Consider the following 27429-nt stretch of genomic DNA (forward strand, 5'->3'; position numbering starts at 1 on the left):
CACGTTGCAAGGATCTGATGTGCTTTATGAGGCACTTGGTGCTCCATAGTGGCCTCAATATCAAAACTGCTCCGTGCTGGCTGCCTCAGAGCCGAATCACAAGGTGAATTCCTCATACAAGGTGAACTGTTAAGGCAAGTTGCTGGCTGAAAGTGAGCTGGCTGCCTGACCTGTTCAGGGTGCTCACCAACGGTGGGCACTGATGGTTTGTACTGCTTGTAGCCTGTTTGCATGCAGAACTGTGCTGGTCAAAGACCAACTAGGTGCTTGAGGACAGGAGAAGTTAAAGCAGAGCACCTATACTGTAACTAGTAGGAAGCTGAGAGGAAGTTTTATGTTCTCAGCCCTGCAGTCACATGCTCCAGGTTGAAATTTGCTCTTGTGGAAATAGCTGCAAAGCTACTAATGTCAGCAGAGAATCACCTGCTTATTTCAGATCTAAATTCAGCTTGCTATACCACCACTCACTTGCTCAGAAAGTTGAGTAACTCTGTCTTTTGTTGCAGCGGAGATGTGTGTTTTATCAGGATTTTTATAAAGTGCTTTGAAACCCTTTGATCAAAGCTGCTTTAAGTATGTAAATTGTTTATGTACTTAGAAAGGGAGGGGGAGGAGCTGAGCAATCCAGTGGTATAGACAAATCTTTGGGTACATCCACAACAGTAAGGACCTCTGAATCTTGACTGCTTTGAAATATAGGTCTCAGAGCCTTAATTGAGACTGCAGCAGCCTGCGTATGCAACCTAGGCATTCCTGGCTGGAGACAGTAGGGTGTTCATGGTGACTGTGTGTTTAACCAGGGGCCTCTGCCTTCCTTGTTTACTGTAGGTAGTGTCATGTCCATCTACTCTTCTATATTCTTCTGGTCCTGGGAATAGGAGAGCTGTTTTCCCATCTGGTCCATGCTACCAGGACCAGTTACGCTGTCTGCTTTCTTAGATCTCCCCCTGCCAATCTCCTGCTTAATGTTCCCTTTAGCCATATGTGCTATACTTACCAGTTTTCCTGCTTCTGTTCTTTCTTTTTGTGGCTGCAAACCTCTCAAGCATATGCCCTCTGGGAAACAAGATGTGTTTCATGTATTAAAGTTTGAAGCTACACGGACTTGCTCACTGTCTTTAGCGGGTGTTTGCCCAAGATTCAATGTGAAAGAAGTTGTTTTGTAGCTACCCACGTTCATAGGTCCACATGGAGAAGAGAACATCAGTCTTCAAGCTTTGGATTTAGATTTATTTAGAGTGTCAGGTCTTCAGGGCATGGCCCTGTGACACTGTGTACAGTTCAGGCACGCAAAACACTCAGTGCCCAGAAGTGGTTTGTACTGCCTTCCACCTGTCTGGGACAACTCAGATGCCAGGCTCTTGTTTTCTTTTTCCTGCAGCATCTCAGGCTATGGAGCTGCTGGTGGGAAAGGAGGGAAGAACACCATGGTGCGGTCCCACGGCGTGTCTGTGCTGGGAATTTTTGACCTCCAGAAGGATGATACTTTGTATATCTTGGTGGGACAGCAAGGAGAAGATGCTTGTCCTAGTGTAAGTGATTTTCCTTTCTGTTTTGCATTAATCCCTTCTACAAATCCATGGAGTTCTGTCTATTCACAGAGAAACCCGTTGTTCTTGAGGGGGTTTGGGTTATATGGTTCAAGGGATAGCAACAGTTTTACTGGAAGGGCACGAGTATGAAAAGATGAAGTACCATGTCACTGTGCTCACTTCCTCTTCAACATTCAGGCCCTGTTGATAATATGCTGCAGGTTCCTGACTGATCAGCATATCTCAGAGCATCTGTGTGGGTTTTCAGAGAGAAAAGACAACCCTGCCTTCCCTTAGTCTGGAGATCAGTCTTCAAGGTTGACTTTACAGGGCTTTGTCTTTGCTCCACTGTTGAGCTCAGCCCTGCCATTACAGTACTCTGCAACTCTGGAGCCACCCACTTCACAGAGCCTCTTTGGTTATTGTCTGTAGAGCAATGGGAGAAACAAATTAATCACTGCTGGGTCAGTCCTGGTTTTGGTGTTACTAACGAATCGTTGCTGCAAATGCCTTGACAGAAAGGTGCAACTTCCTCCATTTGCAGGCACAACAATCTATTAATCGTTTAGTGTTCTTTGCAGAATGAAGGAATAGGAGATTCTTATGGAGGAAAGTGAGCATTATCCGATGAAATTTCACCTACAGGTTTGAGCTGGACATTTAAATGCTGTGCATTTCTCAACTGTTAATGGCTGCCATCCAAGATCTGAAAGCTTAGCAGTCTGTTACAGCAGAGAAAGGTTGAAGGTTGTAGACAAGAAAGAGGGGTTCTCAAGGCTGGGTGCTGAAGTAAATAATGTTAAAACTGGAATTATACATATCTACAAACAAAGCATTAATATGAAGCTTCTTTGAAATGAGAAATGCTCTAACTCAAACTTCCATCTGACGTCTATAACTAGGACATTCCAGCTGAGTGTAATATATGGGCTCATTAAATTGCAGGCCACTGTAATCTTAGTGAGAATTTATTGAGTGCTAATGTAATTCTTTCATTGAGGCAAAGAGATTGCATTGACTTGTAGAAGCGACTTTTACTAGATTGGATTGTAATCAGTTATGTCTTTGCCATGAAGGATTTTTTTTTTTTTTTAATTCAGTTGTAATCTAGTGGTTCCTTTGGGTCATTGACTTTGTCATTTTATTAATCATCCCCACCCAACTCTGAATCAATTAAGGAGAGAGAAGACTAGGAAAAGGAGGATTGTTTAGTTCCGTAGGCAGGTCTGCACACACAAAATGGATACCATTCATTCTCTGGCACAACCTAGGACACATTTTGTGGTCAACAGAATAATTTGTAACTTGAGGCTGCTTTACAGCTTTGCAGCTTGCAATTTACAAATAGTCACAGCAGAGTCCTGCTTGTCATGCGCTTTTCATGCACTCTACTATAAAATCTAAGTGACAGTTGCCTCTCTTAGGTCATAGTCCAGAATTATTTATAAATGATGGTTCAATGTGTTTCAAAACAGTTAGTGAATTTGCCTAACACGGAAGTTTCATTACATTTGGTGCTAATTGGTAGAGGGGAAAAAATGCTAAGTAGGGAATATGGAGACTTTTTAGTGAGATATTTTCTTTAACATTAGGTCAATGTTGCAATCAAAGGTGGGATTGCAGCTCTTTCTGTGGGCTTTGAACTAACTACAGTAAAATTGCTGCTACAGCATAAGCATCAGATCAACACAAAACCTGCTTGGAAGTCTAGATAAGCATTACGTTGCTAATCCATGCTGAGCTCACTGCTATGTCCATGCTATGATTGCCTAGGTTAAAGCTGGCTCTGATACATCTACGTGAGCCACCAATACACCTTAGATCTGGATAGATGCACATTGGCTGCCTGGCCCCAACCAGTGGGGCACAGGAAGAGGAGTGGAGAAACTTGGGTTCTCTCTGTGTCTCTGCCATTTGGCTGTTGTGTGACATGGGGCAAGTCACATCATCACTGAGTTATACCCTTCCCCCGCTGGTGAAATACAGGTAGTTAATTCTGGGAAGTATTTGCAGTAAATTCTGCTACATCTTGTATGTTAGAAGTTTATGGAGCTGTTTTACATGCTAATAAATATCAGCACTGACTTTTCTTCAAAATAATTCAACTAAAATGGCAACAAATTCTTCTGACAAAGGTTGAAGCAAAAAGTGAGATTCTTCCGGAAGAGCATTCACTTGCTTCTGCTTAGGACAATTTATTGGTTTGGGAGGGCAAAGGGTCCACAAGGCTGTTGTGTGTACAAGGACATGGAGATTTCTCACCAGAATTCAGACCTGGGGTTCTGTTTACAGACTAATGATGTTATACAGAAAGTCTGCATTGGAGAGAACAACGTGATTGAAGAAGAGATACGTGCAAACAGAAGTGTCAATGAATGGGCAGGAGGAGGTGGAGGCGGGGGAGGCGCAACTTACATATTTAAGGTATGGAAACATAGTCCCTGTGCACCTTCAGCATGAACACATCCTGCCACTTGCCTCTAGGATCGCAGCCTGAAATATCCAAGAACGTTTTACACACCTCTAGGGAGAGGTCCACAAAGTGAGCTCTGGGTATGCTTCATTTCCAGCTGATAGCTGTAGTGAGCTGAGTTGGCCCTTCACGCTTCTCAGAACAGCTACGCAGTATGGCCACGCTTGCTTCCGTGGCTTGGAGTTTTCTTTGCAAATTTAGTAGTCTGAGCTGGATTTTTTTCAATGCAAGCTGAGATGCTGAAGCATAATTCTACAGCAAAGGGCAAAATCCACAGGACTTTATTAAAATCTGTCATTGTAGAACAGTAGACTTCAGCTACACATTTGGCCTATATGGTGCATGACAAGAAAAGCTGAGGATAGCCTGTATGTTTTCTGTTGGAAACCCTTTAGCTAGGGACTGCTGATCTTTTCTGTACTCATTCCAAACACCAGTTTCAGGCATTAACAATATGTTTAGATCACTAAGCTTCTACATAACTCTGCATGCTCAGTTTCCAGTGTAGCAGTCCTTTACCAGTGGAGACACTATACTGGACTATATAAAGCAGTCTCCTTAGCTGCTTCATTTGATGGAAGTCATCACATGGTAACAATACAAGCTTTCCAAGAGCCCTCAGGTAGGGTACAATTCATAAAGCTGCTGCTACCACTGTTCTCCATTACATAACTTGGTAGGACTATTGCTATTCGTTAATCTTTTGGATGTGGGTGTATAAATAATGCAGTGGTAATTTGTAGTGCTGAGCAGTCCTAGATGCCTACTTAGTACATTCTAGTAACTAGAATGTGGTTGAACTTCCATCTGCCTGTCTCAGTTTGAACACTGCCTTTATTTCTGAATTTATTAAGATGGAGAATGGAGAACCAGTCCCCTTGATAATTGCGGCAGGAGGTGGTGGCAGGGCCTACAGAGCCAAAACAGACACATTTCATCCAGAAAGGCTGGAGAACGATTCCTCTATTCCAGGGTTGAATGGAAATTCTGGAGCTGCAGGTAAGGAAAGTTTATTCTTTTTAAGAAAACCTTTGTGAATATGTGGTGCTCCCAGATTCCTCCTCACAAGAAGATGAGGCAAAACTCATGAAAACACAGCTCAGGGGGAACCTGGCATATGGGATGTACCCACAGTGCAGGATACTTGGCCTAAATAAGGTATTGGAGATGGTACAGCCATAGCAATGACAACATTCTCCTCAAAAAATGTAGGACCTCCCATAAGCAAAGTTGTTTGATTTTTGATGTGGGAGTTTGCAGTGCCAGTGTGGCCATCCTGCTCCCTGCACTGTTTTGTGCTGTGTAGACATACTCAGTTTCCCTGGCTTATGCAGAAAGAGCATAATTGCACCCTAGCTAGAAGTCTCTGTGAAGAGACCTTGGACTGAAGAACCAGCAGAACTGAAAGTGAGTTGCTGATGAGTATGTTGTATTTAGAGCGGGACTGGGACATGTTTTCACATCCCTTTCACTAAATTCCTTTTGTTCCACTTCAGAACCGACATGGGTTTTTTTCAGAAGTATATTTTGCAAAGAGAAGGGGAAGGCTCTGCAAGTCAGAAGCAAGTGGGTAGGGATATCTTTTTACATTTTCAATAGAAAATACTTGTCCTTGTGTGGTAGGTGAAAAGAAGTGCAGATGATTAGTGTGGTCAAAAGCCCTGCAGAGAGGCCACTGTAGCACTGTGTAGCAAGCACAGCTCTTCTTCTAACCAAGGCATGAGATTCTTATTTTCAGCTGAGGTGCTTCACAGGAGTGCTTGTTCTGCAGATCCCTGCAGTGGTTTTTACACAAAGATAACCCGTACCTGTGCCTTTTCTCTTCTCTTAACTGCAGGTGGTGGAGGTGGCTGGAATGATAACACTTCCTTCCTGTGGTCAGGAAAATCCTTGCTGGAAGGTGCTACTGGAGGAACATCCTGCCCCCAGGCCATGAAGAAGTGGGGGTGGGAGACAAGAGGGGGTTTCGGAGGGGGTGGAGGGGGGTGCTCCTCAGGTGGAGGAGGCGGAGGATATATAGGTAAAGTGGCTTCGTGTTCAAGGTGTCCCTTCCCCTCCTTTAGTGCTAATGATCAGCAAAATGCTGATAGATAATTCTCCTCTAGCTAGCATATTTGACTGTTATGTACTAGTATGTCTATGTGTTGCCTTTTTAGCACTAGATGAACGTATGGCATTTAGTCTTTGAACGAATAGCCAGATGTCAGCCCTTCAGCTGCAATTCTGGCTTTGCACTCTGCAAAATGTGCCATCAAGATCCTGCTGTGATTCTTGAGCCTTCCATTTTGGGGTTACAGTGCTGAAGAAGGAGGAGCCACAGGCTATGTGCTCCCGTTGCCAGCACCTGTGTTTTGAGGGTTTTGGTCCTGGAGACTGGCAGCCAAGCTTAATGCCAGGGGAAAGATGCAGCTTCTTCTACCCTGCCCTGCCCTGCCCTGCCGTGGGTGGGCCTTGGTCCTGCACAGGTGGCCTCTGGGGGCAGAGGCTCAAGCTGCCAGCCGGGACCCCTCTTAATATAATGATGATGGTGTTGACTTCAGTCAACAAGGAGCTAATTTCATGGGCTGCGAGTCTCAGGACAGCTGTCAGATGGCATTATGTTGATTATAACTGCTGTGGGCCAGATTCAAGATCTCTACTAACCCATAATCTCCTGGGCCACATAGTTTCTTCAGCCATCTGCACTGTGGTGGACTTTTTAACCCCTAGTTCTCCACAGCTTAGATCATGGGTATTACAGACTAGAAATCCTGAGAGGAAGTATTGAGTTTAAATGATTAAGTGCATGTTTTGTACCAATGTTACTGTGTAATGCTTCTTTTCCCAACAGAATGCCTCACATCAATTTTAATTTCACTGAAGATGGTTAAATAGGAAAAGCTATTTTTGGGTGGGGTGGGCAAGTCTTTGCATGCTTGTAGTACAAAATATATGGCCCATACTGTACTTCTGATATGCTCTATACTCATACTTTGCTCCTGATATGTTCTGTATGCCCAAGCACAAATGAGCAACTCATAAATTCCTTCAGTCCCCATTCCTGGTGGACCACCCTGCTTTCAGGGTACAAAGGAGAGGAAAGATATCAGATTATTCATTCCCTCCGCTGACACAGTACATGCCTTGATCTTCAAGGGCACTGAACGCAGCGCTTGAGTACTGGTGTTTTCCAGTCTCTTGGCTACATTAATTTTAAGAAGGACTTATATGTTTCACAGCATCCAAATGGTTAAAGATTGAGTTTGTGCCTTAGTTCGCAACAGTCTGCATAGAACAGAACTTAGAAATTGATTGTCACAAGCTGCTATTAAACTGAAGTTCTAGAGATAAAAGTCCAGCAGTTCATGCCACAACTTGCTAAATGTTTTGTATATGTTACGTACTTTGATTTATTCTCTTTTCTCATTTGGATGCCTCCCTAAATATGCTGAAGTCATGCATGTTGCAATGCTTATCTGTATTTTAGTGCCAATGAGCCTCAGTCTGTTAAGGTAACCTCTGATTTGATGTAGGTGGCAATGCTGCAGTGGACAATGACCCAGAGATGGATGGGGAGGATGGTGTGTCCTTTATTAATCCAGTTGGTACTTTATACACTCCAGCACTTAAAGGTATTCACATTGGTCAGAAGTCTTCTAGTGGGTGTCTTTCATGTTAAGAATAGTTTGCATCTGTAGGACACTTTACAACCCTTTGGGTACAGCTTACATAACATAATCCAATGGAGAATAAACAGAAGTAGCAGGAAGAAAGCCGGTGGAGAGAACATCAAGGCTATTAGAAAACACTTCCCAACAGTAGTCTACTAGCCTGTAGGTTCTGTGGTAACAGAGCCTCATAGTTCCAATAATTTAGGAAAGGAACACACAAAGCACCTGACTACTTACTAACAAACATGTTCCTTAGAGCATCCCTCAACAAAATATCCAGGTTGGATTGGGGAGTTTCTAGAGAAAACAGTGCAGTGCTGCCCAGCCGTGCATGGGAGTGATAAAAACTTCCCCTCCAGCCTGTGTTTGCCCAGAAGTCAGTGTCTTGAATATGTTTGCGATGTGCTCAGAAAATACAAAAATATTTATTTGCTCAAAAAAAATGTTTGCTTTAGAACAGCAGAAGTATTTTCAGATACAGATGCACTCTGGCCTGATAGATTCAGCCAGAAAGTTCTTGAAAATATTGCAGTGTTTGATCTCAGAAGGAGTAGAGGCCAGGAAAGAAAAGGGTAAGCCCCATGGAATGCTGAAAGTGCAGGTTTCCCTTAGCCTCAGCAGCAGCCTCCTTGCTAACTTGGTAGGACTGTGTGCTCAAAGAGAGCCAGTGCATCTCGACTGCAGTGGGGCTAATTTAGCTGGATGTTATTTTCTACATGAGACAAGGACAGGAGCTCTGGAAGGTGGGGAGAAATCAGTTTCTTAGATGGGGCCCACCCTGCCACATCTGGCAACCATGACCACCATGTCCCATGTTTCTGTCCGTGCCCAAAGGAATGATATGAATCATCTTTACAGTAATTAACTCAGCTTCTTTCATCCACTCCCTAGTGACAGAGGGGCACGGAGAGGTGGATATTAGGCTGCATCTTAACTGCAGTCACTGTGAGATGGACGAGTGCCGTGTTGATCTTGAGACTCAAAAAGTCATTTGCTTTTGTGAACCAGGCACAGAGTTGGCAGAGGATGGTGTGTCTTGCATAGGTAAGTAGGTGTATGGGGTAGGCTGCCTGCATGTGAAACAGAAAATGCATGGCAAAGATCTGTAGTTTGGACTTTTAAGACATCCTGAAAGGTTTATGAAGTTTTTCTTAAAACTAGCTTCTGTTGAAAATTACTTTCTTTCCTGCTAGTATATGATGCAGAGTTATTTTGCTAGGATATAGACACATCAGTGCTGAGGAATGGTGCACAGAGCAGCATTGCTGGTTTGCTTTACAGTATCTGTTTGCCATACTGGGCAGCACTGAGGAGAGTCAAATGTTGTGCCTGGTTGCGCTGATGCTCACATTCGGCTCTGAAATCATGAAAGTTTGCTCACTGAAGGAATTTTCCAGCTAAGCTTAAATTCCAGGTCAGTCCTCTTAATCAAAAAAATGTACAAGGTAAAGAAGAAAATAATTCCTGTGGATTTGGATTTATAAGGTGCAGGTGCAGAATCTCTAAGAAATTCTGCATGAAAGATCTCTGAGGAAAACTAAAGACAGTGCCTGTAATTGCCTTACTTGAAAGACCAAGCGCTCAGAGCTCTATTTCTAGGTTTCCTTCATATTCTTGCCCAGCAGTCAGAGCAACTGACTCCAGGGTTTCTGGATCCTGCTCTCAGCTTTGTCACCGGCATTTTTACCATTCCTATCTGTAAAATGGGTTAAAAGCATGGTCATTTCGCTAGGGTGAAGTAAACCTTAAGAGATGGTCATTGAAGACCTTGTGGTCCCAAGTGAGGATGCACCTATGGAGTACTTTGTACTACACTTACTGTTACCAGGTTTTTCTGCCTGGATTAGATGCATTTAGGAGATGATATATTGCAGTCCTCCTTCTGCTTTTGCTGTGATTGGCTTTGATAGCAGCACTTTAACCCTGGCAATGTAATGTTCTTTCCACCTCCCCAACCTCCTGCCCCTGATTTTTATGGTCTTGTTTTCATACTCAGGGAGTGCACATGTTAATTTGTTGGTAGCAAACCATCTGTTTTAATGGCTTGATACTAATTGAGGGAAGTGAAACAATGAGGTATTAGAGGTCATAGATTCTGAGAACTGGTCATGCCAAAGGTTGCTCCTACACGATAGGAGCAGCAGATGAGTAAATGGAAGGAAGAGCAGAAAAATTTGTCTGAAAAGAAGTGGCTGCTGGGAAATCATTTCAAACATGTAACTCCTTCTTCTGCCTCTGTTACAGCTGAGCCAGTGGTTCATCTCCCTCTCTCCTTGGTGTTGTCTGTGGTGACTTCAGCATTGGTAGCTGCTTTAATTTTGGCTTTTTCAGGAATCATGATAGGTGAGTGTTTCTCTGCAACTGATATTTCATATTAAGGGCTGTATCTGAGCCAGGGATAATTGGGCCCTGGATTCAGGTTTTTAGCTACTGCTGTATTTAATGACACCTTCCCACACACACGCCTTAACTTCAGATTTCAGTGGTTGTTTCTAACCACAATGACCAATTTGAGGAGGTTTCAGTTACCGACTGCATCTCGAAAGAGACATTATTGCTTGTGTTGTAGTGTAAAGCTGCCAGAACACAGCTGCCACTGTTTTTGTGAAAGCTGTTGATGCTTAATGCCTAAAAGCAAACTTATTTATTTGTGTGCCTACATACAGATTTAGCCTCTTAATGTATGACATTTAAGCTTGAAATTCTCACTTAGGTTCCCGTTTTACAAACTGATACTTAGTAGGATGTGGGCATTGTTTACATCTTTATTTTAAATTCTAAAAGGTATTTTTCACCCTTTCATTTCCTTATTTTAAACAATTGCTGAACTGCATTCAGTTGCAAGCAGAATAGATTTGAATCAATGAAAACCAGCCAAGGATTCAAATTACAGCTCTGCCACCTTTCTTTGTCCACACCGCATATAGTCTGGGGGAGGGGAGGGATGTACCCAGAGCAGCAAATGGCAACTATTAAATTAGATTTGCGCAGCTGTTTCAGTTTTAAGAATTTCAGGAGTTATCAGTTGCACACACATGGCCCTACATGTATGATTTCTGGTCTGACAGTATCCCTTTAAAATTATTAATTACTTCTCAGGGAGTGGAAGAGTAGAGTAATCCTCTTTCCATCCAACTAGCCTATCATTGCCATCTCAGGGAAGAGCAGCGGTTTAAAAAATCAAAGCAAAAGCAATGAGGAGGAAAATGGAGGACAGGAAGGGTTTGTGGATAGGTCATTACATCCGTCTGCCTTTGTGAGTGCATGTTTACCCCTTAAATTCTTCCCCTGAGCAACATCTGCTGGAGAAGATGCAATAGCTATTACCATTACAGTCTTTGGGCTCAATCCAGCTTCCCACAGAAATCAATAGTAAAGGTAATAGTGATTTAACCTGCTCAGGATTGGCATCTTGCTTTGCAAAAAAGACTGCAGTATCAATTACTATTTCAAGGAATATTCACAGGATGTCTTCTTTCAAGGTGTGATTTCTAATGACATTTCAGAAGTATCAGTGAAGTGATTCAAGGAATATAACAGTACCATAAACTGATTTCAAATTTAGTCCAGCTCTGTTGTTTAGAAACAGTTTTGCAAAATGAGCTAGTTTAATGTACAATGTGTTATTCTGAGGTAACAGTTTAATCTATCCATTTTGAACAATATGATGCAATAATTAATTTCAGATTTTAGTCACTCCTACATGATTTAGCAAAGTTGGTCATACCCTGACTCTCTCAAGTTTGGAATTGGACTCATACTTGGAAGGTTCAATTAAACTAAATAGAACAAAACAAAAACCTCAGAACCATGAAATCAAAGATCTCTGCAAGTGAAATTCATTTTACTTCTTCCAAAAAGTTCATGAGCAAGCCCGTTTCTTCATAAAATGTGTAAGACAGGCTGCTGTCCTGTTCCGAAGTCAGTCTATGTCTCTGGTTTACTGTGCTCTCCATATTTAGTATATCGTCGGAAGCACCAGGAGCTACAAGCCATGCAGATGGAGTTACAGAGCCCAGAATATAAATTGAGCAAGCTGCGTACTTCCACTATCATGACAGACTACAATCCCAACTACTGCTTTGCAGGAAAGACTACATCCATTAGTGACCTCAAAGAGGTGCCTCGAAAAAACATCTCCCTCATCCGGTAAATTCATCTTTGCCTTCCCCACGCTTCACACCACCATACGCTCAATGTATGCTGGCTCTCTTACTCTCATGTCTTTGTGCAGGCACATACAAATTCTCATTCCCCTTTTCATGAGAAAGATGTAAAGCTGCAGTAGTTATGCTTGTGTGGAGAGGACTAGACTTTGGCAGTCTCCTTAACCTTTTACAGGTGCAGTGTTAATCTTCTGGGATTATGAGAGGAACTGAAGAGTCATCACCGGTAATTCAGACACATCTCTTGCAGCCTGTGAAATGAATGGCCCATTTCCAATGTTAACTGATGAAACGCTGGGAAGGCTGAGGCTTGTAGGAAGCTCTTTTGAAGTCTTTGATAGGATCTTTGGTAAACAGGGTGACAGCCTTAAGTACAATAGCAGGAAAAGCAATGGGTTTGAGACTGTCAGACAGCATTAAAAAGACAGGAGTATAAAGCCAGCAGGACAGTCGCGACTAGATCAGAATTTCTATAGAAAGTTTGAAGGAGTCTCCTAAGAAAAAATTGAGAATTCAGAGTTCTTTCCCACCTTGCTCTACTGCAGGATACAGTGCATGCCAACTTGTGAATGTGACAGTACCCTGGTACCACGCAGTTTTACAGAAAAAGTCAAGAAATGGAAGCAGGAGAGCTTGGAAGACTAGGGAGTTTATGGTGCTAAGAAAGTTGATACTCAGAGCAGTCTCCGCAGTCTGCAAAGTTTTGCTGTCTCTTATCTCATTCCCCTTTACCTGCACATCTTGCTGGACTGCATCTGAAAGTTTCCATTGTACCCTGCGCTGCTGCTGCCTTTGTCACTTGGTCTCTGAAAGGATTTTCAAAGTGTGGCAAGCTGCAGAGAGCAGAGGATACAACTGGGAATTGGTAAGGGCAGGGAAGGTGGACTTTTAGGGAGGAGGGTGAGTTATGAGCTGTAGAGATCTGTTTTATACCCTCAGTTTGTAATAAGTTGGTCAGGCTTAGCCAAGAATAGTGTCTCAGGATGATACCTACAAAATGTTATTAAAAGAAATGGTTGAGTCACAAGCAATGCAAGTTGTCACTGTGGTTTCACTGCTTAGACTGATCTTTATCCTGGCAAAAGTACAGATGGAGTTTATGCAACAACAGAGCAGATTGCCCTTAGGAGCACCTGTTCGAACGGAAAGGAAGGGCAACAGCCCATGCAAAACCAGTCTGTGATAGACCAGAGAACAGAATCAATGTGGCACTCAGGCCAGACCTGCCTCTACCAGGAAAGTGCATGTTGTAGAAGAGAGCCTTACCTGAGAGGCTTTTACCCAGACAGAGATGGAGGAATGTCTCTTAGAGGCTCAAACTACTGCCCAATGTGCAGCCCATGCAGGGTTAAGAGGGACTCAGGATCTGGGATCAGCCCCATTCTCTGCCAGAGTTTGCTATGTCGTTATGACATGCCACCTCTGTGATATAGCTGTTGTTGTACCAGTTGACTTGATGTTAAGCAAATGAAGACTGAATAGATAGATATGCAAAATCTGTATCACAAGGACATAAGACAGTATCTGTTGTGTGATTACTTTAATTCCTTTCTCTTTTTCTTGTGCCCCTATTCAAAATAAAACTGTAAGTTTCATAATATGATCGGTGCCAGAAACAGTTCTTATCATGAATTCCTAGAGCCAAGTGCTTTACAAAGCGCTATCATCACCATTTACTGGCTAAGGTACTTAGAATCACAAAATAAATCAGGGTAAGATACTTGGTTTAGAATTCAGGTCCTTTGATAACCATTGTGCTTCCTAGTTTCTTATTCAATGTTTTCTTTAATGGTGATGCATAAACATCATGGGAACTGTTAACGTGTTTAGGGTGTGGGAACACCGAGATAGCTTTACTGACCCGCTTTGGAGTGCCCACCACTTGAGTACTGACACCAAAGTCATAGAAGAGTGCTACCCATTACACACTGCCATGCCAGCAGATTGATTTCACTGGGGACTGTTCACTTTTGAGGATTGCATTCCTTATCAGTCAAATACATTGTAGGTGCAGGAAGGATCATGTCAAGGTCTGGTCCCCTGCCTAATGTGAGGAGTGGTATCGTCAGTGTCAACATCCACTTCTCCCTGTTTCGCTACCATGAAAATTGTGAGCCCGTTCTGCAAGCTGTGACCACAGTGTTATAATGTGTGTTCTCTGTAGTAAAACCTTCTTGTCTTCTCTGGTCTGTCCAGGGGTTTGGGCCACGGAGCCTTTGGTGAGGTATATGAAGGTCAGGTGGCAGGGATCCCCAGCGACCCCACTCCCTTGCAGGTGGCTGTGAAAGTAAGTGACAGTGTATGAGTTATCATGATGGTTTCATGCACCTTTCACCCAAGAGTCCCAATGCATTATGAAAATGAAGATGAGTTAAGCATTACTATAGTACTGCAGGATGTGACTAGAAAGGTTGCTGCTTTGTTGCAACACTTTATCATAGTGATGGTATAGCTTGTAGCATATGGGCTTGTGAGGCTATTATAAGAGTAAGTAGTAGACAGGCAAAGTAACTAATAAGTAGTAAAAGGGCAAAGATTTCACTTTGCAGTAGACTACTGAGAAATAAATCCATCCTCTGTCCATCCTCCACTTGCTACACCTGATGTGGTAATCTGTCCAAAGCTGTTGAGTCAGAGGCCAAAAGTCTTCACAGGGCCAAGAGCAGCTGGCACATACACCAAAGAGCCTGCAGGCAGGAGATGGCTGGTTTTCCAGGGATCTCAGCACTCCCTTAGAGGATGGATATTCACTGGATGTGAAGCTAAATCCTGAGAGACCCTGGTAGTGTTCTCCCGGCCTTCAGCAGCCTAGCTAGCTTGTTTTCTCCTAGAGGTTACATAGCAGCATAGTCCTACTGCTGGTTATAGTTCGTAGTCTTGCTGGGAGGTAGGATTAGTGAACTGTCAGAGCGCTCAGGAGCTGTGGTCTCATTCCTTCTTCTCTATACGAGTCTGCGTAACATATGTTGAGCACTGTTCCCTGTGCACTCTGGGCTATTTCCTTTGCTGGGAGGAGGATGACAGGGGCGTTGATGGGCCATGTGTTCTGACCTTTACCTTTCAACAGGCTTCACAGTCTAGTTTAGTAATGGTCTAGCTATTAGAGTGAGATTTCTTTTAGAGAAACAAGGATTGCTGCAGACAATGTTAGTGCTTTTGATTGTGCCAGGTGTTCTACATCTGTAAGTTTAAATATCTTCTCCTTGTTAACCTGTTCTTTCTTTTCCAGACACTGCCAGAAGTGTGTTCGGAGCAAGATGAGCTGGACTTCCTCATGGAAGCTCTCATTATTAGGTGTGTATGAATAAGATGAACAGCATTTGTGCAGGCTTGCAAAGCCCAGCACTGGAAAAAGGTGCTTTGAGAGGTGAAGTCCACACAACACATATATACAGTAGCTTTACACATGGCTGTCAGCGTTTTACAAAGAAGATAGGCATTACCATCCTTTTCTGCTTACAAATGAAGACGCACCAGATGATTATGGGCTAAATTTTCAAGGAGGTCACACTGGTTTTCATTATCCAAAGTGAAAATCTTTAGGCTCAGTTTTCAGAATTGATAATAGGGTCCTTTGAGTTCTCTTAGAGATCAGAACATGAAGAAAAAACAAACCTTAAGAGTCTGAGTTTGACTAGTCAAAACTAACAGATGGCATTGAATTAATGCTGCTGTCATGTCACATGTCCGTGACTGAGTCCTAGAATCCATGGAAATAGTTTCCCATCAGATTGAAGTCTGGAGAAGTAAGGATGTATTAGAGACTAGACCTTGAGGAATATCACCCACATAAGCAGATCCCCATGTCAGTATATTATTTGGAACAACTCTGCCCTAGCCCAGCATCTGCCCCTTGGATAGGGAAATTAGGAGCAGATTTTTCTCTGTTATCAGACATTCTCTGCTTCCTATGGCCCACAAGTCTTGCTGTAGCCCAAAAAAGGATGCAGAATAGAGGAAGAAGCAGCCAAAAGCCACTCCTTCCCCACCTCTGTTTCTGCACTAGGCAGACAGACACAGAGTGCAAGGGTAGCACTTTAGCTTTATTCAGTTACCCTGTCTTTGAGATTTGTTACTTTCTGGAAAAAAAAACAACAAAACATTCCCCACGGCAAAACATTTTCATTCTTTGCTGCAATTGTGCTTTTTAGATCAAAGTTGCTCCATAATTGAGTCTCTGTGTCTCCACAGCAAGTTCAACCACCAGAATATTGTACGCTGTATTGGGGTGAGCTTGCAGGCACTGCCCCGTTTCATCCTGCTAGAGCTCATGGCTGGAGGTGACTTGAAATCATTCCTGAGAGAGACACGGCCTAGACCGGTAAGAAAAGAGAAAATTGTATGTATTTTATTTAGTAAGCTGCTGCCACAAGGCAAATACATAACTATAAAAGAGCTGATCCATGCAACTCCTATTTCCCAGCATTTTAGAGAGTCAGAAAATTTCTGTTCCTGGAAGACCACTGTGGGGGCAGGACACAGATGTATAGGGAACAGATGCTGCTAGGGTTATGCAGAGTTGCTCATCCCTGGACTTTGCTAGACAATGTTGCAGATACTATCTAAAGAAAACAAAATCAAAGTTTAAAATAAAAAAATTAAACTCTACTCTTACCTTCCTCACACCAGCTGGGGGCGGGTTGGGGGGAAGCATTGAGCTAGTAATGATAAATCCGTTAGTTCAACTGCTGATCAGATGCATTTCTGTGGATATCTGTCAGTGCAAGTTTGACACAGGCAAGGAGAGAATCCAGCCTGGAGCTGTTGACTTAATAGCAAATATCTTTAGTCCAGTATTTTAACGAATTTTCCACTGAGATCAGCATCAATAAGAAATGACAGTCAGTTAGGAATGTGTGAGAAATAAATGACGATTTCTAGAGAGGAATCAGTTATTTCAGAAGAATGAAGTTTGCTCTGAGTCCCTGGATCAGAAAGTCACCCAGATGGTAAAGTTTAGCACCAGGACTCAGCTTCATACTTTGTCTCTACATTTCTTTGACACAGGGCAAAATGCTGGATCTTATCAGTACAAGAGACACACAAATTGGCCTTAACAGCTATAAATGAGATTCTTCCTCAAGGCATCTGGAAACAGATCGTCTTTGTACTTTTTCCTTGCAGTCTGGTTTTCAGACATATAAAATGGTCTGTGTTGCTCAGGAGCACCACAGTCTTGGATAGATTGCAACAAAGTGGCTCCTGCCTGGGTAAGAAGGCTAAACACCCAGGAAGTCAAAATGTTTGAAATTGAGGAAGCAGTCTTTATAAATAGAGGTTGTTTTTCTGAGGCACCTAGAGATGCTCTTGTTAGCTGCTACAAATGAGCTGAACTTGGTGGCAGATGAATGGGGAAATTCCTGTTTTGCAATGTGGGCTCCACTCTCACATGATACAGAGCAAAATGGCACAGGCAAGGTGTACTGCCTGGTAGGTTCTTTGTTCAAAACCACCAGGACAGGCTGTGCCAGATAAGTGAAATGGCAGGTGAAACAGGATGGTGTCAGGCAAGGGCATTCATCACTTTGCAAGGGAAGCATCTTTTTGGCTTGTTAAATTAGAGAAAGAAGCCAACTCAGTAGTGATCAAGAATCTTGTGAAGAAGCACCAAGAACATTAGTCCTGAACAGCAGGAATTTTTACCTACTTGCAGTAAAATGAACCAGTTGCTTTTGTGAATGAAAAGCCCTTAATATTTATAGGATGCAATCATGGGAGCCTTCTGATCTGGGGGCTTTCTTTCCATTTGCCCCTACCCCAGTCATGAGTTCCTCCTTGCATGCCAGGGCTTCCATTTCTGTTAGCGGTAGCTCTGTGCAACCCTTGTGAAAGCTAAAGGTGGTGGTTCACTCCAAGCACTGCATACGTTATTGGTATTTCTCTTTTTGCCTTCACAGTCTCTCTTTCCTTTCCTCTCCTTTCCTTGTCTTTCCTGACATGTTTGAGACTGACCATAACTAGTACTACACACAAGGGTTGTTCCCAGCACCTGAAGATCCTCCCCTACTCCTGCATTTAATGTGCTCCCAGGACTGAAGCAGACCTGATGCTGCTGTTTTCTGCTCTGTCCTGTGCCTGTCAGACTTTGGGAAAGCTGAGGTTCAAATGCAGACAGGCAGTTGCAAGCTGGAACTGATTCAGAAATTCAGTTTCCAGTCCCTCTTTAACAGTAGGGTGAACGTGGAGAGCCTGACTGTGTGCAGACACAGATGCACAGGTTTTTGCTCCAATTCTAACACCTTCCTTCCCCTTGCCTTGCCCTGCTTCTGCTACCATCCCGTGTGGTGGCTATCTGGCAAGAATGACAGGGTGATTCATTGTCTGGCTGCCGGGGCAGCTTCTGAGGGGCTATGGGTGCTGAGAAATCAGCCCCCAGTACACATGTTTGACTGCTGGCTCAGAAACTATAATGCTAGGAGACTGACTGATGAGAGGTGAGATGTGTGCGGGGCGTTGTGCTCTGTGAAGTATGGGATACAGCTGTGGAAGTGGATTTACTTTCTGCACATACCTGAGGTGTGATAGGGTCTCTGTACATAAGGCCTGTGGCTCAGTACCACTGGATGTATCTTTGCACTGCTCTTAATGAACCCTGAGCTGCTTTGTTCCTCCTACTGCTCATTCAAGGAAGACAGGCAGAAGGCAGGCATACCAGATTGGACTTGCAGCTTTCCAGGCCCATTAAAGGAAAAGAAAGACAAGGAACACTGCAGAGTAAACAGGCTTCGGTGAGCTTTGCTTCCAACAGGAATTAATTGAACACACAAGACCTAGCTGACTGACTCGGTAACAGAGGTGTGCTGCTTGCTGTGCAGTATGAATTACTGTTGTTGTTTCGCCTTGGTTTTTTCTAGTTTTGTATTTTCCAGCTGATTTCCTTACTGCTTTGTCTTTCCCACCTACTTCTGTTTTCAGCCTGATTGCAAAGGAGACATTTGCATGTTCATCCCCCAGTTGCTCTTCCCACTCCCCTGCCAGTAACTTCAGATTCATTTGCCAGTTTCAGTGAAATTTAATAGAGGTGTGAAAGGCATTAACTTGGCATTAATTCCAAGGCTTCAGGAAGAAGAAAGCACCATGCTAGAGCGACCACTGAGCAAAGCAGTTGTCTTGTTTGGCTTGCCACTGGCCAGCAAGAACCTGTGTGACTTGGAACAAGACACGCAGCATGCTGCTGTGCACTCGGCCACTGAAAAACGTGGAAGGGAGCAGAGGGAATGGTGGAGGAGAAGGTGAAGCGAGGGAAGAGGGAACTTAAGACATTGTGAGGGACATGAAATGGGAAGTTAGAGCTACCACAGGAGGTATCGGGACATGGGATCCAACTTAATGGGAGATCAGGATGCTGCCAGCACACGTTATTGCATGTTGTTCATCTGTGTTCTTCATGTAAACAATGAAGGCAATGTTCCACCAACACATAATGATTTTTCTGAACTCTAAGCAAGAATGATCATATGTGTAAGCCAAATGTTCATCCAACATCGCTGATACAATACCAGTGACTCTTGTGCAATACTGTTGGTTTATGCCAGGCAGGTCTACTCCGTAAGCTTCAGATTCCTATTTCTCCATGGGTCCAGGATTTACAGCCCCAAACAGTTTGTGTTCCATTTCTAATAACGTTTCACATCTATTACAGGATTACCCCTTCCCCCTCATCTGGAGACAGGCAATCTGGTAGATTCAGAGACACTTGGAATTGGAGCTTTCGCTCATTATGAGCGTTGCAGAATTGTCCGTTCTGGGAAGTTCAGTGCTGATCTTTCTCTCACAGAGCACAGCAATCAAAGAACAGCTCTGGAAGATAAATCATATACGGATAAATGATTCCCCTCCTTTGTGTTGTGCAGCCTGTTGCACAGAGCAGTGATTACACTGAACAATACACAGAATTTCATTCACCTTTAGCAAGGTTCAGCCTCACCTGGGGAGGTGTCACACTGGTGCTTCCCGCCTGCCTGCTGCTCTGAGCAGCGGTGCGTTGCAGCTGGCATTGTCCATTCATCTGGGGAGCAAAAGCTGTAAAGTGAATCCTTTGGTGTCTCAAGGCTGCTCCCCTTGCAAAATGAATCCCAAACCTCCATTTTTCAAACAAATTACATGGCTAAATTGTCCTTGGCTGGGCAGTCACATCTGTTTTAGGACTGTGTTTAGCCAAAGAAAAGGTGGAAGGGATTCATCCAAGGAGAGGAAGGAAATTAAAAAAAAAAACAGAAAAAGAGAAAAAAGCTATGCTGTTCAAATCAGTTTATGGCTTCAGCCTACTGACTGCCTTGCAGTCTAGTTCAGATCTGGAATCGATTGCACACCAAAGAATTGGGCTTTTTACTCAGTTTTCATTTAAGGTTTCTGACCCTTGCTCAGAAGAGGAGAGAATGGGTAGATCAAGATACTAATTTCTCTTTGGTTATGCTCTGAAAGGGAAAAAGAATGCTTCTGCATCCGTTCTTACTGTAGCCATCTTGTGTAGCTGATGAGTGACTTTAACTCACAGAGGTAAAAAACATTATTCCCCCCTCCCCACAAAAGCAGGGGGAAGAGGCTTTATGTTTCCAGGAAATGGTTACTCTACAAAAAGAAAGGTTTAGAGGAGACGTAGTCTGGTGTTTTAAAGAATCAGTTAAGTATATATATGCAATGAACTATACTGTGTAAATAATAAATTATAGGCAGGTGATACATAGTCATAAATGATTTTATCGCACCACACTGAAAAAAACAGGCTTTGTTCACACAGAGATGCAGCATTTTTCAATTATTTCATTAGTCAAGTATTGAGGCCGGGTTTTTTCTAATCTTTTTAGAAGACATTAAGACTTTTTTAGGTTTTACCAGCCATTGCGTACTGTTTAACTACTGACTGCTGCCTGCTGCAGAGCCTAGACTTATTTCCAGTGCCCGTTAGCAGTGGTTTAGATCAGGTGGGATGGCCAGCACAGCATCGCATCTGTCTGGAGATATGTTTGATTGCAGCAGAGGGGCTGGCAGAGCCAGCAGTCCCTGTCGCTGGAGAACCCGTGCTGGTTTGTTCATCAGTGGGGGAGCCCCCTGGGCAGATGTGCCTTTTGGGCACTGAGCAGAATGGTGGGTGACATAAGGGAGACCCAGGGGCTGGGGTAGGCTTGTTTGGTCCAATAACCAAAGCCACAGATAGAGACTTAGCTAGCAAATGGCTGCTGTGGAATAAGCAGTCATTGCCACCCAGTTGTTCGTCATCGCCCCGCTGGCAGCAGCGATTTCCTCCTTCGCCACAGGACTGGCAGCAGGGATCACTGATTCACACCTCAGTGCAGAAGCTGATGGTTTGGCTTCAGAGGCCGACAAACGCAAGCCGGTGCTAAGCCTGCCCTTTTCACTAAAGCGTCTGGCTCCTGCTGGCAAGGGCTGTGGACTTCATCAGAGGGGCAGGAGCAGGGAGTTGGCAGCCTTAGTCTTCCATAGCCGTTGGCTACGCAGACCTGTGCCAGTGCTCTGAGGGGCAAGATAAAAACCTACACAGATGTGGAGGAGGGAAAGAGCAAATGTGACTCACACCATTATACAAAATGTCATTCTCATTGTTCAAGGTGACTTTAGAGAGGAGCTAGCAATAATAGAAAGAAACTGAGTGAGAACTAGTTCAGGCTACAGATCTCCTCAAAAATCACACTGAAAATTCAGAAGCATCTCCCATGAGAACTGGGGGAAATTTATACAGAGGCATCCCAACGGAGCTGGAAAGTCAGATCCAGCTGTTCTGATTCTGTCCCTGGGATTTGTATGACATTGTGCCTGCACATCCTTTGCATAGTTCATGGATATGAACGCTCTCTTGCGCATTTTTGTAATCCCTTTGTGTATTAACATCTGAGCTACATTGCTTCTTGGAGAGTTCCCAGCACTGTATCAGTGATGAATCATGCCATGTTCTTGCTTTTAACCCACGTTTGTCCCTTGTCTTTTGGTAGAATCAGCCCTCCTCCCTTTCCATGCTGGACTTGCTCCACGTCGCTCGTGACATTGCTTGTGGGTGTCAGTACCTGGAGGAGAACCACTTCATCCACAGGTGGGTGAACACGTCTGTGTCAGCATGGGCATGGCTTGTCTAGACCAGCATGGACTTGTAATGCCCTGCTTAGCATGTTTATGTCCTGCTGCACTCTAGTGGCTGGATACCTTTAAACAAGGTAGATGAAATCAAAATAACAGAAGCAATTAACAGGAAAGGTGATATAAATCCGATTGCAGAGGTCTGTAGTTTTCTGAAAGACTCTGAGCTCTGCCTCAGTGCCTGCACTTGTGCAGCCTGTTTGGCTATTCTGCAAATGGAAACACAATCTCATTGCAGAAATCTTCAAAGCTCTCTCCATCATGAATTTTGCTTTGTGCCTTTCTGCTCTTTCTGGAACTCTTTTCTTCTCCCTCTCAAAGAATGGCTGTACAAGTACGGCCATAAGTGCAACACCTCATGACTACCATCAGTCTGCTCCTGCAGGACAGGGTGTTGGCAGGTGTCTAAAATTCTGCCCATTAAGCAGAGATGAGCAGAGTGAGATTGTAGCTCACTCTTCCAAAAGAGTTACCCACCAGGTATGCCACCATGTTATTCAGATCTCAAGGTTTACTTCAGCCCAGCAGAGCTGGAGCTTTACCTGCATACACAGATTCAGACCCATACCTTCAGTCTTTAGAGCAACACCTGCACATTGTTTTTCCTCCTGTCTCTGCCAGTACGACACCTGTTTGACAATATTTGTACAAGCACGCTAGGAACAGGTCGGCGGATCATTCCCCAGACAGCTTGGTGTTGGGACTAGTACATTGCTGAAATCAGCTCCACTGCTTGCAACTCATTAGAGACTTAAAAATAGCTCCTGGGGTGAAGGGAGGCTCACAGGAGGCCCATCCTTTCAGCTGGAAGATGTTGCGTGATGTTTAAAGCGGAAATGTTGAAGAGCAGAACTGCTCCTGCCTTTGGGGTAGATTGGAATTTGAGACATCACTAGTTACCCATGCACACTGACTTTTCTGGTTGTTGTGGGCTCTGTGCAGCTCAGGAAAGTAGGTACTATTCTTTGTTTTCTTTCTGGCTTGCAAAAAGGTCAAATGATTAAGTGGTTCTTTTCTTTCTGTTGCTTTTCTTCCCTTTCCTTGTAGGGATATTGCTGCCAGGAACTGCCTCCTTACCTGTCGAGGGCCTGGGAGAGTGGCTAAAATTGGAGACTTTGGAATGGCCCGGGATATATACAGGTAGCAGAGCTAAGTCCAGGGTATCTGCAAGTGGAAGCTCGCTAAAATGAGGGAGGAACAGTACTTGTGCAGGAGAGCAGGCTCATGTGCTGCTCCATGTAACCCTAGCAAAATGAGAGTGGAAAGATCCCACGCTGCTGAATCCCAGCTAATGCTTTTTTGGTGTTTGCCTTCACCTGTAGTTTAACTGTGCTCTGGAGACTTCTCCCACTCCTGACAGCTTTCTTCTGGGTAATGAAGTCTGATGGTCACGGAAGGCATTTTTCTTCCCTCTTGTACTCTGTCCTCAGTTTCTTGTCTTTACTTTCTCCACAGCGAATGGCATTGATGTGCCCTTTTGTTTTGTGGTCCCAAATCATTATGAGTTTAATCTCTCTCCTTGATACTACCCCTGCCCCTTTGGTGTGGTGTCATCAGTAAATCTCTTCAATTTACTGCAGACAAAGGAGGAAGGTGCAGAGGAAGGTCAGGAAAATGTAATCACCCAAACTGGAATTCAGCCAGGACACAGGGTTAACTACTCTGCTCTTGCAAGAAGTGCCAGGAAATCTTTAATGACCGGGAGCAGTCAGGGCTGCAGTTTGAGATCTCATCTTCCAGATAGCACCTCCAGAAGTGCAGCACCATGTCCTGCTGTGCTGAGGAATTGATTTGCCTGTGACTCAGAGGAAGGAATACCTTGTACTCAGTCACCCGCACTGTTTATTCCAGTGCCTCGCCTTCTGTTTTTCCTGCTCAGGGATTCTCCTGTGCAATTACTAAGCCAGGCCTGGCACTGCTTAGCTTGAGATCTGACAGTATCACAGCCTGAGGTGATGCAAACAGAGGCTACCTTCAAAAATGCAAGTGTATCAGAGGTGCTTTTTTATTTTTTTCCCCCCTCCTCTATCTCCCTTCACAAAGAGTCCCCACACTGCCCTGCTGTCAGGTGGGACTCTGCTGGGACAAAGTAGCATCTGTCACACTCACACAGTCAGCACAACCGGCTGCCAAGATGAACGCTTTGGTGCTGAGCTTTCAAAGGTGCCTTTGAAGTCAGCACATGTTTCTGTGTCCAAGAATATCCTTTGTAGGCTCAGGCTGTGTAGTTATGAACAGTGATACCAGCTTGAACGAGCAGCCTCCTGGAGCTGTCAGCAGGATTTGAGGCTTGTACGTTTTATTTTAAATGACGATGACACTAAAGGACTGATGTAATTCCTGTCTTGGGAGCACCGGAGGTGGTTTTTGTACTACTACCCCAGCTCTAATGGCCAAGCATCGTCCTTATCAAGCTCTTACAAAGGGTTTTGGATTTCACTTGCAGTGCTTCAGACTGGATACATGTGCGACAGGCTTTGTTTATTTTTGTTGTGATCAAGATGACCACATTTGAGGTGAGGTAGAGATCTTGCTGTGGCTGAAAAGTGCAGGAGGATGGCTCTGCCAGATGCAGTGTATCGTGTGAGTAATTCACTGAGAATATGCTCACAGATAGGAATAACTTCACCAGACTGGGCCTAAAGTGAGGGAGATTAGAGCAGTTCTGCCATGGTCTGCCCATTTCCACTGGTTTTGCGTGAAGGAATGGAGCTCTTCAGCATCTTCTCTGCCATGCTGTTTCACCTAAATTAGTCTCTCCTCTGGCTCATAATTTTAATACTTGTAATTATAAAAAATCCCAAATTAATGTCATTTTCTGAATTCTTGGCTGAGTCTTTTTTGTTTGGTCTTCACAGAGCCAGCTACTACCGGAAGGGTGGGTGTGCAATGTTGCCTGTCAAATGGATGCCTCCTGAAGCTTTCATGGAAGGGATATTTACATCAAAAACAGACACATGGTGAGCTTCCTTTCCCTCTCTGTCCAGTCTGTCTGTGTTGTAACCCTTTTTGTGACTATTTTGTAAAAAATACATGTTCTTGTTCATTTCTCCTTTACTAAAAAGATAAGCTGGGTCTTTCAGAGTCAGTAATCTTGGAGGAGACAAGGGAACAGAAAGATCAGACCTGTGCAAAGGCAGGTGCTACTGGGGAGGTGAGCAGGCAGGGAAGGGAGGTTGAGGCAGATGCAGGCGCTGCTTTGTTGCTACGGGGAGGAAGGTATGAGTTCCACACTGAGGAAAGCAGCACGGGAGGCTGCAGGTGGGATCCATCCCACCAGTGAGGGAGAAGGGCATCACATAGTGTGGCTTTCATCTTTCTCCTGGCCTGCAGCAGCACTGTGAGCTCTTGAGTTGCTGGTGGCCAGAGGAGGGGGAGGGAAACTGGTGAGCAGGAGGCAAGAGCTCAGGGCATGTGGAGGGGAAGGGGCGGGTGGTCAGGACACAGATCCTGAGTGAGCCCCAGCAGGGGGGTGGAGGTACACTCTCTCATACAGCTGAGCCGCTACCAGTCTCGGCACCAAGCGGAAGAGCTTCCCATTGCTGCACATAGCTCTTTCCATTTTTAATCAGCAAGACCGCGATTTCCTTATGCAGCTGACCAGATGAATGCTTTGGAGGGGGTCCTGTCCCAGCCGTTGTCCCCAAGGCTTTGCAAGCCACAGCACACAGGCCCACAGCTGTGGTGTTAGCTAGGCAATGTTTTATTGTACTCTGAGATACAGATGGGGGCTGTGAGGCTCAGAGCATCAGTGGGGAATTGCTGGCATGTTATTTCACACGGGGTAGCTTACTCAAGAGGAAAAGTTTGTCATAAGTGATCAGGCCACTGCTCCACTCAGTCCTGTCTCCAGCAGTGGCTGATCTCAGCAAAGCATAACCCAACCTTCACATTTGTTATGTCTAGTTGAACAGTGCTGAGTACAAGGGCAAAGCAACCGTATGTACCTACCTAAATCATAAGCTTCACTCGCTTAACAGTCAACTACTAGTGTTCATTAGATTCCAAGTCCTCCATTACAACTGTGCAGCTTATTTATGTCTGAATCCTGCGGAGGTGATTTCCACAAGCTGCCGGAGCACAGACTGCAAAGAGCAATGCTGACAGTGCTGCACCCAAGGGCACTCCCCTCAGTGATGGCCATTCCTGTATCCTTCACTTTGTTTTCCTTCACTTCTGTATTCAGGTCCTTTGGCGTATTGCTGTGGGAGATATTCTCTTTGGGATACATGCCCTACCCTAGCAAAAGTAACCAGGAGGTTCTGGAGTTTGTCACCAATGGAGGAAGGATGGATCCACCTAAAAACTGCCCTGGCCCTGTGTATGAGATTTTAACTTTGATATATTCATGCAAATAAGTTTCTGTTTCAAATGCTGTTCTCTAGTCAAAAATTAATGACTTCTAAGATAGATGTTATCGTAGCTGATCTGCCTTATTGGACTTGAGTGCCAGTGACTTCTCTACTATGGAATTTTTCTGTCTGTTTTGGAGAGTAATTCAAGGCCCCTTTGAAAAGTACTAGCCACCGCTTGTTTGGTCAGAGCTGGTGCAATATTTCTGTGGGAATATTTCTAGGGAAAACCAGGCTCCCTTCCTGCCTTTAGTGAATTGTCCAAGGGATTTTGGGTGGGTGAGTTATTTCTCTGATGTGCTGTGGATTTCACCCCGCTGATGGCCACATGTCAGTGGTTACCAGTACATCAGTTGTCCAACTCCGGGGAAGGCAGACCACTCTTATTTATTAGAAGTCAGAGTGGTGATGTGTGCTTATGGTTTCTAAGCTGCAGTGACCAGCTGTTATGTACCAACAAGACCTGCCATTTATGAGCATCTCCTGTTCTGCTCTTTCAGCTATCGCATTATGACCCAGTGTTGGCAGCACCAGCCTGAAGACCGGCCAAATTTTGCCATAATCCTGGAGAGGATTGAGTACTGCACTCAGGTACTGGTGTTCATTTGTTTTGAATGAGATGGGTGGAGAGGGCTGTTCTTGAGGAGCGCTCTAGGCAAGCCAGAACACGAGATGAGGAGGCAGCACTGCATTACTGCAGTCAGCAGTCCAGGGAGGCTGATGTTGGCCCAGGACTGGTGACTGGGATATTGACCTCATCAGGTGGCTGATCCTTCTTGTCTTTCACTGCTGAGAGGCACAGGCTTACACAGCTTTACAAGTAACAGATCTGTAGCTCTGCTGCTGCTTATAAAGGCACAGATTCCAACAAGAGGAAGAGCTAAGACAGGGCAGCACCCGTACGCACTTCACGTGCTTCAGGTCAGCCACTCCGTGCCAGGGTTAACCTTTAAGACATGGGCAGCGCTGAGCAGAAAAGGTCCTGGCCCAGAGAACCCTTTGCAGGTGCCTTCTGCAGCTGTCATCAATTTTCTGAACCTGACCACACTGGAGAAGGCAGGCGGAGACAGCCATGCTAAAGGCGTGGGGATCCCAAGGCTAGGCAATGGGGAAAGGGTGTGGTTGGCTTTCCAGGCTGAAATCTGATTTATTTTTTGCCACCTT

General features: G+C 44.4%; 1 protein-coding gene across 2 annotated transcripts in view; it reads left to right on the forward strand.

The window, feature by feature from the left end:
• The window catches only part of ALK (ALK receptor tyrosine kinase), a 330970-nt gene that overhangs the window by 297225 nt on the left and 6316 nt on the right, over window positions 1-27429 (forward strand). The window contains exons 13-28 of one of the 2 annotated variants that reach the window (XM_074897345.1): window positions 1382-1532; window positions 3825-3956; window positions 4860-5004; window positions 5843-6025; window positions 7518-7616; window positions 8547-8699; window positions 9900-9998; window positions 11618-11804; window positions 14018-14108; window positions 15051-15115; window positions 16013-16142; window positions 21772-21869; window positions 22961-23053; window positions 24772-24873; window positions 26100-26234; window positions 26766-26856. In XM_074897345.1, the coding sequence (XP_074753446.1) occupies window positions 1382-1532; window positions 3825-3956; window positions 4860-5004; window positions 5843-6025; window positions 7518-7616; window positions 8547-8699; window positions 9900-9998; window positions 11618-11804; window positions 14018-14108; window positions 15051-15115; window positions 16013-16142; window positions 21772-21869; window positions 22961-23053; window positions 24772-24873; window positions 26100-26234; window positions 26766-26856 (1954 nt within the window). Of the gene's footprint in view, window positions 1-1381; window positions 1533-3824; window positions 3957-4859; window positions 5005-5842; window positions 6026-7517; window positions 7617-8546; window positions 8700-9899; window positions 9999-11617; window positions 11805-14017; window positions 14109-15050; window positions 15116-16012; window positions 16143-21771; window positions 21870-22960; window positions 23054-24771; window positions 24874-26099; window positions 26235-26765; window positions 26857-27429 lie in introns of those variants that run through there. The other variant, XM_074897346.1, reaches the window with a different exon arrangement.

Source organism: Athene noctua, chromosome 1 (genome assembly GCF_965140245.1).
Source record: "Athene noctua chromosome 1, bAthNoc1.hap1.1, whole genome shotgun sequence".
Taxonomy (NCBI): Eukaryota; Metazoa; Chordata; class Aves; order Strigiformes; family Strigidae; genus Athene; species Athene noctua.